This window comes from Portunus trituberculatus, chromosome 44 (genome assembly GCF_017591435.1).
Source record: "Portunus trituberculatus isolate SZX2019 chromosome 44, ASM1759143v1, whole genome shotgun sequence".
NCBI classification, from domain to species: domain Eukaryota; kingdom Metazoa; phylum Arthropoda; class Malacostraca; order Decapoda; family Portunidae; genus Portunus; species Portunus trituberculatus.
The window spans coordinates 93547-108085 of NC_059298.1; the positions used below are offsets into that span (position 1 = coordinate 93547).

Consider the following 14539-nt stretch of genomic DNA (forward strand, 5'->3'; position numbering starts at 1 on the left):
TGAAAGTTTAGAAGTAAATGGAGTATGCAGTGAAGATCCCAGGGAAATGGCAGAGGCTATGAATGGATGCTTTCGGAAGGTATTCACAAAGGAGACTGCTTTTGACAAACCACTGGTAATGGAACAGAAAGGGATTATGAAAGAGTTTCAAGTAACTGTGGAGGAGATCAAGAATATGATGGGGAGTTTAGAAGTGAGAAAAGCTGTGGGACCTGATGGGGTATCAGGATGGATTTTAAGAGAATGCAGGGAGCAACTGGCAGAAAAAGTTTGGGAAGTAATTGATGCCTCATTAAGGGAAGGTGTAGTGCCCCAAGACTGGAAAAGAGCTAACATTGTCCCAATCTATAAATCAGGTAACAAGAGACCCATTGAACTATAGACCAGTGTCACTTACAAGTGTGGTAGCTAAGATGTGTGAGAGGGTGGTGAAGAATAGATGGACAGACTTCTTGGAGAAAAATGACATATTTTGTGAGTGTCAATTTGGTTTTAGAAAAGGGCGTTCATGCACGACAAACCTGATATGTTACTATTCGAGGGTGATAGATGTAATACAGGAAAGAGATGGTTGGGCTGATGGAATATATCTGGATTTAAAAAAGGCCTTTCATAAGGTACCACACCGGAGACTGATCTGGAAACTTGAAATGGTAGGAGGAGTGCATGGCAGTTTATTAAAATGGATGGAAGACTTTTTGGTAGGAAGAGAAATGAGAACAATAATTAAGGACAGACCATCAGAATGGGGATTGGTGGAGAGTGGAGTTCCACAGGGATCAGTGTTGGCACCAGTAATGTTCGCGGTCTACATAAATGACATGGTGGATGGGGTGTCCAGTTATGTGAGCCTATTTGCAGACGATGCAAAATTGTTAAGAAAAGTGAGATGTGACAAAGATTGCGAACTACTCCAGGAAGACTTGGACAGAATATGGAAATGGAGCTGTACATGGCAAATGGAGTTCAACAAGACAAAATGCAAGAAAATAGAGTTTGGCAAGAGTGAAAGAAGAATCAGGAGTATATACAAGATAGGAAATGAAGACATAAAAACCAGTCATGAAGAAAAAGACCTTGGGGTGACAATTACCAATGACCTATCGCCAGAGAGACATATAAACAAAATAATTGGAGAAGTATTGAACTTATTGAGGAACATAAGAGTGGCGTCAGATATTTAGATGAAGAAATGATGAAGAAAATAATTACTGCAATGATAAGACCGAGGCTTGAATATGCAACAATACAGTGGGCTCCGAACTTAAAGAAACACATAAGGAAACTAGAGAAAGTACAGAGGGCTGCAACAAAATGGTGCCTGACTTAAGAGATTTGACTTATGAAGACAGACTGAAAAGAATGCAACTTCTGACCCTGGAAAACAGAAGAGAAAGGGGAGACCTGATAGCAATATACAGAGTGATGATTGGCATGGAAAAAATGGATAGGGAAGATCTGTGTATGTGGAATGAAAGAATGTCGAGAGGGCATGGGAAAAAACTAAAAATGGCCACTTATAGGAGAGATGTGAAAAAATATAGCTTCCCTCATAGAAGGGTGGAAGCATGGAATAGTTTAGACGTGGAAGTGGTCAACGCAAGGAATATTCATGATTTTAAGAAAAAGCTGGACATTAATAGATATGGAGACGGGACAACACGAGCATAGCTCTTTTCCCGTATGTTACAATTAGGTAAATACAATTAGGTAAATACACACACACACACACGCAACATGGCGGCCGTGAACTCGAAAGATGAATCAGACTTCACAGGATTTCAAGGAATAATGGAGAAGAGCGTTTATGTGAAGAAAATTCTGGAGTTGAAAGGTAAAATTGAAAAACTGTTTGAAAAGTATGGGGGCCTGGAAACGAGTTATGACAATGTAATGAAAGAGTGTGCCGATATGAAGAAAGAAAATGAAGTACTGAAAGAGGAAGTTAAGCTAATTAAAGTGAATTGCAACAAATGTGGAGAATCTTTAGGAAAAGTGATGAAAAAGCAGGCAGAATGGAAAAAAAGTCAGGAAGTGGAAAGAAAGGAGGTAAATTACAAAGTTGCAAGTCTGGAAAAGGAAATCAAAGAGTCTGGGGAGAAAACTTTGGGCCTTGCTGAAATTATAGATCAACAAATCATAGAAGAGAAGATTGCTGAGAAAGTGGTGAAGGTTATTAAGTCAAATGAGACATTGGTGAGGGAAACTGTAGACAAAAAGAGATGTGTGGTGATATTTGGTGTGGAGGAGGATAAGACACTGAGTAAAATGGAGAGAGAGAAAAACAAAAAAGGTGATAAATAATATCATTAATGTGGTGCAGGAGGAGGGAAAAGATCTAGTACAAGAAATAGAGGACTTCCATAGAATTGGAAGGTTCACAGGAGAAGGTATGAGGCCAATAAGAATCAAACTTAAGTCACAAAAGGATGTAGATGAATTGGTGGAGAAGTCATGGAGGCTAGCCCAGCAGGAAACAACAAGGAAGATTTGGTTGAGAAGAGATCTCGGTGAAAAGGAAAGAGAAATGTTAAATGAGTTGAGAAAGGAGGCTTTAAAAAAAATGAAGAGAGGACAGAAGAGGAGAAGAAAGAGTTTTTCTGGAGAATCTTGGATATGAGACTGAGGAAGTGGTTCATAACCCAGAAAAGTACAGCAAGAAAGGACTAAAGAAACTTACGTATGAGCGGAATGTAATGTATTCCAACATAAATGGAGTGATATCGGGATTTTAGAACTCAACGATTACTTGAGGGACAAGAACCCAGATATTGTGGGTCTTACTGAAACAAAACTGAGAGAGGAGAAGACCTGATGATGGTTGGAGAAGGAAATATAATGTTTGGAAAAGAAATAGAGTAGGTAAGATGGGAGGAGGAGTGATGTTGCTGGTTAAAAAGATATAAAGGTGGATCAAGTGAAAGAAGGTATGGGAAAGGCAGAAGTGCTAAAGATCAGAGCAGAAACTAATGAAGGAAAAAGAGGCACTACATAGTGGTGTACGTACCACCTAAGACAAATGCATGGTCAGTACAGGAATATGAAGAAATGATAAGTGATACAGGAACATGTCTGGAAGAAATGTTGGGTGGCTGTGAACGAACTATAATGATGGGAGATTTTAATTGTAAAGAGGTGTGTTGGGAGGACTGGTCAATGGAAGGATCAGAGACAACATGGGAAATACACTATTGACACTGGCAATGGAAAATGTGTTAACTCAGTGGGTCAAAGAAGATACTAGGTTTGGAGGAGAGGGAGCATCGTCAAGACTGGACTTGGTCTTTAGTACAGAGCCAATGGTCATTGAGGAGATGATGGTGGAGTGCCCTTTAGCAAAGAGTGATCATGCAGTTTTGGAGTTCAAGGTGATAGATGAAGAGAAATCTAGAAGAAATGAAGAATATAAAGTGGGAAGATGGAATTATGCCAAGACAGATTTTGGAAACCTAAAGAAATTCTTTCAAGAGACAAATTGGATGAAATTCAAGAGTGCTAAGGAGCAAATGAAAAGTGGAAGGAATTTATAAAAATATACAAAGAAGGTGAGAAAAATTTGTACCAATAAGACAACATAGAGAAGTTGGAAAGCAGGACTGGTTTAACGATAGATGTGAAAAGGCTAGAACAAGAAAAGAGGATGCATGGAAGAGGTGGAGAAGGAAAAGACGGATTAAGCAGTGGGAAAGTTACAAAAGAGCAAGAAATGAATATGTGTTGATTAGAAGAGAAGAAAGAAAGAAACAAGAAAAGGATATAATTGATAAATGTAAAGACCAACCAAGGCTTTTTACAGACATGTGAACAACAACATCAAAAATAGAGAAAGTATTGAAAGTTTAGAAGTAAATGGAGTATGCAGTGAGGATCCCAGGAAATGGCAGAGGCTATGAATGGATGCTTTCGGAAGGTATTCACAAAGGAGACTGCTTTTGACAAACCACTGGTAATGGAACAGAAAGGGATTATGAAGGAGTTTCAAGTAACTGTGGAGGAGATCAAGAATATGATGGGGAGTTTAGAAGTGAGAAAAGCTGTGGGACCTGATGGGGTATCAGGATGGATTTTAAGAGAATGCAGGAGCAACTGGCAGAAAAAGTTTGTGAAGTAATTGATGCCTCATTAAGGGAAGGTGTAGTGCCCCAAGACTGGAAAAGAGCTAACATTGTCCCAATTTATAAATCAGGTAACAAGAGAGACCCATTGAACTATAGACCAGTGTCACTTACAAGTGTGGTAGCTAAGATGTGTGAGAGGGTGGTGAAGAATAGATGGACAGACTTCTTGGAGAAAATGACATACTTTGTGAGTGTCAATTTGGTTTTAGAAAAGGGCGTTCATGCACGACAAACCTGATATGTTACTATTCGAGGGTGATAGATGTAATACAGGAAAGAGATGGTTGGGCTGATGGAATATATCTGGATTTAAAAAAGGCCTTTGATAAGGTACCACACCGGAGACTGATCTGGAAACTTGAAATGGTAGGAGGAGTGCATGGCAGTTTACTAAAATGGATGGAAGACTTTTGGTAGGAAGAGAAATGAGAACAATAATTAAGGACAGACCATCAGAATGGGGCTTGGTGGAGAGTGGAGTTCCACAGGGATCAGTGTTGGCACCAGTAATGTTCGCGGTCTACATAAATGACATAGTGGATGGGGTGTCCAGTTATGTGAGCCTATTTGCAGACGATGCAAAATTGTTAAGAAAAGTGAGATGTGACAAAGATTGCGAACTACTCCAGGAAGACTTGGACAGAATATGGAAATGGAGCTGTACATGGCAAATGGAGTTCAACACGACAAAATGCAAGAAATTAGAGTTTGGCAAGAGTGAAAGAAGAATCAGGAGTATGTACAAGATAGGAAATGAAGACATAAAACCAGTCATGAAGAAAAAGACCTTGGGGTGACAATTACCAATGACCTATCGCCAGAGAGACATATAAACAAAATAATTGGAGAAGTATTGAACTTATTGAGGAACATAAGAGTGGCGTTCAGATATTTAGATGAAGAAATGATGAAGAAAATAATTACTGTAATGATAAGACCGAGGCTTGAATATGCAACAATACAGTGGGCTCGAACTTAAAGAAACACATAAGGAAACTAGAGAAAGTACAGAGGGCTGCAACAAAATGGTGCCTGACTTAAGAGATTTGACTTATGAAGACAGACTGAACAGAATGCAACTTCCGACCCTGGAAAACAGAAGAGAAAGGGGAGACCTGATAGCAATATACAGAGTGATGATTGGCATGGAAAAATGGATAGGGAAAATCTGTGTATGTGGAATGAAAGAATGTCGAGAGGGCATGGGAAAAACTAAAATGGCCACTTATAGGAGAGATGTGAAAAAATATAGCTTCCCTCATAGAAGGGTGGAAGCATGGAATAGTTTAGACGTGGAAGTGGTCAACGCAAGGAATATTCATGATTTTAAGAAAAAGCTGGACATTAGTAGATATGGAGACGGGACAGTACGAGCATAGCTCTTTTCCCGTATGTTACAATTAGGTAAATACAATTAGGTAAATACACACACACACACTACTGAGTGGAAAGGAAAAACTAGAAAAGGAAGATCTACTTGCATTAAATGACAGAAAAACAAGAAGACATGGAGGAAAATTAAAAACAACCACCTACAGAAGTTTAGCTTCCCTCATAGAAGCACTGAAGTATAGAATGGACTGGAGAGGTGGTATATTCTATGATTATTCATTATTTTAGCAAAATTTGGCTAAAAAGTTATGGAGATGAAACAATATGAGCTTAGCTCCTCTTCTGTATATTACAAATACTAAAACATACATACATACATGCATACATATATATAGACACAAAAAGACTTCTGCAGAGGAAGTTTTGAAAAGTATGGAAACAAAATATATTTGAGATAATAACTTCATTATTTTATATTAAACTCCAGTATTTTTTTAAATCCTTAACCTCTTCACTCCAAGCAATAAAAAACGGTTACCAGCATCATATCTGGGCTGGGAGAAGGTGGAGGATACCTCACTCAGAGGCAGCTCTTTCTCACTCTCTCCTCTATGGCAATAATGATAATAATATGTGATTTTTGATACTAGTTATGTGCATTATGAAATAAACCCACAAAAATTTTAAAGAAAAAAAATTTATAGCCTGCCTGCTCTGGGCCATTCTCTGAAGATGGTAAACGAAAGAAAACATTTATTTTTTCGGTAATATAATCTATTGGTTCTGTAAAAAATAGAATAAAATAATTGCCAGCAGGGCACATCGGTACTTAACCTGGTATAAGTGAATCATACACCTTTGTAATAATGATGAAAGTCAAGTATCATATAGAACCTACATTCTGAAAGATCTCATACAGTATTTGGAGTGGGTAGGGGGGGCATCATCTTAGCAGAACTAAGCCATGACACAGTATGCATGTCCTTGGATGTGTTACAAGTACTCCAAGGATACAAAATATGCCTCCTTGTGTTGAAGGGGTCAAGTGAACATTTGATATGAAATATCAAACAAATTCACTTTCACATAAAACAGTGAAACTGTTTGAGGGTGCATTAGAGAGGACCATCAGTCTGTGCTTCAGAGATCAACTCATGAAATATTATGAAATGGTGACTTATGTAATATCCAAAACAATTTCTAGGATTTCATCACTTTACAGTTCAGGTTTATTAACTATTGAAATGTTTACATTCAACCAATCAGGTCACCATCATTGGATTGACAGGTTCCATGCTTTGTCACATCAACCTGCACACCTCACTCTAGCAGACCAAAGATCACATTTTTTGGTTCAAAGAACATTACTGAGAAGGAGTTAAGGATGAACTCCATTCCATTTTCTATAAATGGAATCTCCCTTTTATCTTCTAGAGTTAGATTCAATTAATCAATCACAGGGGGCATACGTTGGTGGGCTCATCGCCTCACCTACCCTATGGCACCACTCCAGGTGGTCACGCCTTGTGAGTCTCCATGCAGGTTCCCTTCCCATGCCGAGTAACTCCCAGCAAGAGGCACTGACTTGCTGCAGCCACGAGTTCTGTGGACGTTCCCTTGGCCTCCTGCATGCTGGGTTATCCCTTTTGGAGACAACTCAATATGCAGGATCGGCTTCCGGGTAGCGTGCCACATGCCCATATAGTCAGAGTTGGCAATGATGGACTATGCTGGTAATCGGCCTTGAATCAGTTTCACAAAGCAATCACTGATTTGACACAGTCATACCAGCCGTACCCCATGATTCTGCAAAGGCACCTAGTGCCAAAGATATCAATTTGCCTCTTCAGATTGGTGTTCAGTGTCCATGTCGCACAACCGTAGAGTAAAACAAGGATCACCAGCGACTTGAAGATCCAAATCTCCGCCTGTCTGCACAGGTACCGACAACACCAAATACAGTAAGGTCTCGGTTTACGTCAGAGTTACGTTCCTGAAACATGACGTAAGTTGATTTTGTACGTAACTTGAGTTTCCGTACATTTCAAAGCATATTATGGAGTTTTCAACCAATCATTGTTTATGGTCATTCAGGTTAAGTTAAAGGTTATATTGTTATATTATTTACAACTATGTAGGAATATGAAACACAACCTTGTTTTTGTTGTTGATTAGGGCCACGAACACGAAGAACTGCAGGTTGCCGAGAGGAGTGGACGCCTGAGGCCGCCAGGAGGGTGGGCAGGTCGAATGTTGTGACGCCCAGAGCGGACAGCTGGGAGCGTAGTGCAGTGCAGGTGGAGTAGAAGCGTAGGCAGTGGGGCAGGAAATGCAATAGGAAAGGGCAATAGGGATCAGCAGACAGGCGCAGACGGTGCAAGTCAGCTGCGAGTGTCGTGTGGCCCAGGCAAAGGCTCCGGAGTTGTTATTGTTGTGATGGGTGTGCGAGCCCTCAAGGTCGTCAACCTCACCATTGTCATGGTAACAGGCTTCCCATTTTCTTTTTCCCTCCCTCACACACAGCTGCTGCCTCCCTTCTCATGTCTTTTAATTATGTCCTCTTTTTCTTGTAGTGTAATGGTTTTCCTTTTCTTAGCATCACTGCTGTCACTAAGGAGTTGTCCCTTTGGTGCCATTGAGCAAGATACTAAGAACTTGAGTCAATAAACGCAGAAGTAGGATAACACTCTTGCCAGGGGCGACAGTGTGGTGGAACTGAGGCAGGGTGTTATTGTATTCAAGGCAGCGTGAGGCGGGCGGTGTAGCGGGTAACCACCAACAATAACAATAAATCCCGCGCTTTACGATTTATAAATTTTCAATTTTTTTTAATCTTAAATTGCCTTATACAGGTATCCCTTGGTTAACGATAGGGTTACGTTTCCCAAAAACAGATCGCTAACCGAAACGATCGCTAACTGAGGGATTTGAAATTATCAACTACATACATGTATTTCGCGATGCGTAAATAAACGACACTTTCTATGTTGTTAGTTGTTATTTACACCTTTAGAATTGGTAGTACTTACCTTGAGGAGTGGATGTGATATGCGTAGTGTGTTGTTTTGTGCCCCGAGGGACACAGGGCCTTGGAGGATTAAATCTCATCATGCCCACACCGACCCAAACTCGGTCAGCTGCTTCAAACCCTTCAAATTCTTGAGAGAATACGTTTTCCAGTGGGGGTGGGTCATCCAGGCTCTCCTCATCGTCACTCAAGGTTACGGTGGATGTGAAGGATAGATTGGATGTGGGTGGAGTTGTTTTGGAGGTGGATGGAGTTGTTTTGGAAGTGGGTGGAGTTTTTTTCGAGGTAGCAGGACGAACTTTGAAGTACGACGAGATGACTCCTATGGAAGTAGATGGGATTGCTTTTGAGGTGGATGGGGTAGCTTGGGAGGTGGATGGAGTTGCTTGATCGGTAGATGGGGTTGCTTGGGATGTGGATGGGGTTGCTTGGGCGGTGAGTGGTTTGAAGAAAGATGAGATGACTGTCTGTTTTGCCATCCTTTTCTTTGCCTCAAATAGTTCTTTATACACTTTCATGTCATTTTCTATAGCATTAGTCACGCCATTACTTCGGTTTGGGTTGGGGTCATTCTCCTGGAGAAGATGTATGGCCTGGTTAATATGATTAAAATCTCCTCGAAAATCTTGACGGAGAGGGTTCTTTCAGGCTCCTTGTCCTCCTCCATTTCCTCCAAAGTATTTTGTTTCTCCAACTCCATGAGGTCGTCGTTGGAGAGAGGCTCAGAATGACTGTCCAGCAGTTCTTGTACGTCATTCTCGTCCACCTCATTGAAGCCTGCCTTATGGGAGATATGAACGATGTCTTTCCTTACTGCTGTAACATCGACAGGGACTTCCTGTTTACGTTCCACGCACTCAGGCCACAAATTACGCCAACATCCATTCATTGCCGACTTGGACACCTCCTTCCATGACTCGTCGATGTTGTCGATCCCCTTTTTAATGTTATAATCCTTCCAAAATTGTTTCATGGTCGGCTTGTCAGGGGTGTCAATGCAGGCCAACAGCTGTTTCATGGTGCGCCGCTGGTAATAGGCCTTGAAAGTAGCGATGACTCCTTGGTCCATCGGCTGGATGAGGGCAGTTGTGTTTGGGGCATAAACATGACCTCAATATTATCTGCCCAGTCATTCATGCTCTCTGGGTGGCTGGGGCGTTGTCACACAGCAAGAGAAATCTGTTAGCAATGTTGTTTTGGGCAGCATATTCTTTTAGGAATTTGGAGAGGTATCCTGTCACGTAACTTTGCATGATAACAGTCGTCATCCACCCTTTTGTTTGCCTTCCATACTACGGGCAAATATTCCTTAATATAGCCAGACAGAGCTCTTGGGTTTTGGGAATGGTAAATAAGGCATGGTTTAAGCTTAAGATCACCAGCGGCATTCCCCCCCACCAATAATGTTAACCTGTCTTTAGATGCCTTGAATCCTGGTGCCGACTTCTCCTCCTTTGCTATAAACGTTCTCGATGACATCTTCTTCCAATACAGGCCTGTCTCGTCAAAGTTTAGAACCTGCTTGGCTGAATAACCTCCTTCCTCGATGCGCTCTTTAAGCAAAGGCTTGAAGGCGTTTGCAGCGGTTGATCCGAACTCGCTGCCTCCCACTAACCTTGAGGTTGTGTAGACTCCCACGATGTTTGAAACGTTCAAACCACCCCTTACTGGCCTTGAAGGACACTGTCTCGCCTATGTTGAATTCTGGTTTCAGGTCCTCCCACAGGCTCAGTGCCTTAGTAGTAACGAGTTGGGTAGAAAGAGGCATGCGGCGGTGTGTGGTCTTCAATCCATAGCCTCAGCAAACGTTCCAATTTTTCCATAATCGGTTCCCTGTTACGAGTTGTTGTGTGTTTGTGCAGGTTTGTGACTTGGTTGGCCTGCTGCTTCACTTGTACTTTTTCTGGAGAACTGTTGATACAGTTGATTGAGATAAACCAAGGGCACGAGCAATAGAGTTTACCCCTTCACCACCCTCATGACGAGTCACAATGTTCAACTTAATATCAAGGCCAATGCTCTTTCTCGATTTTTAGCCTTATCTCCCGGTGGAGAACAATCGTTGGGTCGCTTGGAAGCCATCACTAAGTTCACTTGATCACAAATAAGCACAAAAAAAGAAGTTTAGAGCGAGCGTGATAGAGTTGTTGTTGCACAATCAAAACAGCGGGAAAGACTGTGGTGTGTTTACTGCACGGGCCGCGGGTGGATGGAGGCGCTGCGATCGCGATTGCGATCGCGATTGCGATTGGTCAATCCGATCGTTAACCGAATTTTGGCGATCGTTAACCAAAAAATAGGGATTAATTTGGAGGGATCGTATGAGCGAAATATCGTTAAGTAGTCGATCGTTAACCGAGGGACACCTGTAGTGGACTGACGTAACTATGAGTTTGACGTAACTCGAGACCGACATAACCTGGGACTTTACTGTACTTGTGTTGAGCAAGTCCATAACACCATGGGCCAGGCCAATCAGCCGTGCAACTTCCTGGCTCGACCCACCATCCTTACACACTACACTACCAAAGTATGTGAAATTTTCCGAGACCTCAATGTCCTCGCCACACGCATGGATGGACTATAGTTCCATCCAGTAAGCCTCCAAACACCTGAACCTTAGTTTTAGGCCAGGAAATCTGAAGTCCCAAGGGCTTTGAATCCTTGTGCAGTGCCTTTACAGCCATTACCAGAACTTCCAGTAACTTAGCAAAGATTACTGCATCATTGACTAAAACAAAATCTGTAATCTCAGTACTCCCAAAAGATGCCTAGTACCCAGTTCATGGAAGTGTTAAAAAGTAATGGAGCAAGCCCACATCCCTGCCTCACTCCCATATTCACAGGAAAAAAGCTGGACACGCCCCTCCACACTTCACAGCACTCACAGTCCTGGAGTAGAGGTCGGTTAATAGCCCAATAATCCTTGCAGGAATCCCACAGAGACGCAGAAGATCCCAAAGCGTCTCTCAATGCAGTGAATCAAACGCCTTCTTGAGATCAACGTAGGCTACAAGTATTCCTTGTTGAAACTCACGTCAGCGCTCCACCAGTACATGAAGCGCTAAGATCCGGTCTGTTGTTGACTTACCGGGTGTGAACCCAGACTGTTCAGGTCTCTGGTGTTTGAGCATGTGACTGTGGATATGCATCAACAGCAAGTGGGCAAGCACCTTGCCTAGTATGCTGAGCAGTGTTATACCACGGTAGTTGTGGATCAATTTAGTACTGCAATCAACTGAAAACCCAATGTTGGACTTGATCAAAATTGATTCTGCAAAATCAGTTACCTCTTTCATCTGGTATCTGCATTCTCTGGTGCAATTATTCGCAGGTAATATTTAAGGTTGGTTCCTTATTTCCAAGAACGGAAATGAAAACAAACTGCATGAATGTCTGGTTAAAACAGTCCTAAGAAGATACTAACATAGATAACCTCTCCCCCAGTGTTATGCCACATGATACCCTGATGGTGGTGCAGGAAAACTAGGAATAAATTGTGTTGACAGCTAATAATTTGTTTATACTTAAACATATACATCTTTTTAATGAAAGGTTTTGGCCAACATATGCTATCTTAAGAAGCCATTATTGTTTATGGGGCCTTACCTAACCTTGCAGAGAATGCCTCTTGTGATAAAGGCAGTATAGAATGGTAACACAAGTTGTATTTGGACTACCACAATAAAGTAAGGGGCAAAATGTTATCAATTTTGAAGTGTCTTCCTTTTTCCAAAAGATTCATTGTAATGCTGTTTCTCTTGCTATCTTAGATAATTTTTAGGAATAACTTTTCTGAAGTTAGAATCTACATCCATCTGAATCTTTACTGGATCTCTTTTGTACAAAACATCCTACTCAGTCATTTTTATTCATTTTCATAATGCAAGAATAAATTTATCAAGACCTAAAATAATTGAGAATTGTAACAGTCAGCCTCCCTATTTTTCAATCTAAGAGCTTGTGCTCTTTCAAAAGAGAGTACTAAATAACTCCTCTTTTCATTAATTAGTGCATTTAGTTTTGTAAAAAAGTTGCATAAAGAAGATTGATCTAATTTTTGTAGTCCTTTATAATTCATTTTCTGTACAAGCATGCAGCTACAAATTCATTGTTATCTATATTGCACTCTTTTCTTTCTATATAAGTAAGTAATGTTTAGCTTAAGATTTTTTGTTTGTTATTAATGAGTTATTAAAAAGCAATTAAAGATGTAAAATACTCACAAACAAAGAATCCAAAGAAGAGGGAGAGGACCACAAAGGAGCTGTAGGAACTGGCAAACGGTGTGATGAAGACGCAGACTCCTGACATGATGATACAAATGTTGTTGATCCACAATGGACTCACACATGGTAAGTCTGCTATGATACCAGACAATACACGACCTATTGTATTGGTGATGCCAATGAGAGAGATGAGAAAAGTGGCATATTCTGGATCAACACCCTGTAGAGAAGAGAATACAAAATTATGAGTCATGAAGTAGCTTTCTGGAATGGTTTCATATACCACAACTTAGAAATATTGTAGGTTAACTTTCCTATACAGTTAATTATTTTAATATCTACATTTGCATTCAGTGTAAGATTAAACAATTTATTGGCATCCAATTGCTGCCTCTCATTTACATGATTATCTTAGAAATTGCATAATGATTGTTAGGTTGACTTAAATAACAGAGAATGCAAAGACATGAAATTTCACGAATGTATCTACTGAAATTGGATGAATACCATATGTAAAATAGGAGGGCAGCTCTATAAAATGGAAGGTCAAAGTGTATGAATACTTTTGAGAAATAATAAATAGGTCAATGATGCATACATAGTACAAGAATTGAATGTCTAAGGAAACATGGAGACTTCTGTAATGAGAAAATTTAAAGAAATGGCTTGTAGTATAGAAAAGATTAGACAATATTTGTGTATAGCAAAATCTTGCTGTTTTTATTTTGGTAGTCTCCTATCTGTTGAGTTAAGCAGCAACTGTATGTCTGCTAAAGGGAGGAACCTTCTCTATGGCAGCAGATGGGAGGTACACAAATGGAGTGTAGAAGCCCAGCATTCCAAAGAGGTTGGCGACTCCAATAAGAAGAAAGATTGGATTCTTGAGAAGGGAAAAATCCATCATCTGACTCAGGGTTCCTCTGATTGATTCTGGTAGGCATGAGCAGCTCTCTGGTAAAGAAAAGTCTTTCAATACAAGTATGGCAAGTAGTCAGAAAAGTTTTTTTCAAACATTAAAAAATATCAAACACCATTTTTGGGAGCAAAAAAAAAAAAAAAAAAAAAAAAAAAAAAAAAAGTAAATAATGTACATAATATATTTCAACATGAAATCAACATTATGACACGATGATGACTGTAACACATATTGAACAATACAATGGATTGAGCATTTTTTAAGGGATTGCTTATTGTATAAGAGGATAGCATGCATATAAATTGTTGCAATAACAATAGAACAAGGAACTATTATACAAGGAATATTTACAGAGTTGTTGAAGATAAACAAAAATGTATGAGATAAATGATGGAATCAATGTTCACAAAGGTACAGATTTGCATGGGTATGCTTTTGAATATTTAAAGAATGGCAGTATGCCTTGTTCAGTAGTCAGCAAAATTTCTCAAAATATGTATCAAGAGATCAAAGCTGGCAAAGTTACAGGTTTGAAATGATGTGCAGTTGAAAGTATGAAGAGTGGTCAGTATGATTTCTTAACATATCCTCTATGAGAAACATATAAATGAATGATGGCATGAGTAGACAACGCTCATTCCCCCTACTGCTGACCGAACAGATGTTTGGCTGGTAAGAAACACAACAAAAGCAGCTCTAAATCCTCAACAGGTAGCCCCCTGTTGCACTTAACACACTTCCTGTTGGACATGATAACCAACAAAGGATATAGCATGGCAGAAGAAAGCTAATAATAACATAACAGAGATAATGGCAGGTGGGCAGAGGCACAGATGCTGATTGTGCAGAACATTGAAATGAACTGAGGATCTACTGGTAGCCTTGTCCAGGAGGTTATCTTACCCTTGTGTACAGT

General features: G+C 40.3%; 1 protein-coding gene across 13 annotated transcripts in view; it reads right to left on the bottom strand.

Moving 5' to 3' along the window:
- Positions 1–14539, bottom strand: part of LOC123518851 (monocarboxylate transporter 1-like) — a 132128-nt gene that overhangs the window by 55038 nt on the left and 62551 nt on the right. For all 13 annotated transcript variants that reach the window (XR_006678900.1, XR_006678899.1, XM_045279891.1 and 10 more), the window contains exons 11-12: positions 13492–13658; positions 12705–12927 (exon numbers count right to left, since the gene is read on the bottom strand). Coding sequence is in view for 11 of the 13 variants with exons in the window: in XM_045279891.1 (XP_045135826.1) it covers positions 12705–12927; positions 13492–13658 (390 nt within the window). In the remaining 2 variants the exon portion in view is untranslated. The remainder of the gene's footprint in view (positions 1–12704; positions 12928–13491; positions 13659–14539) is intronic.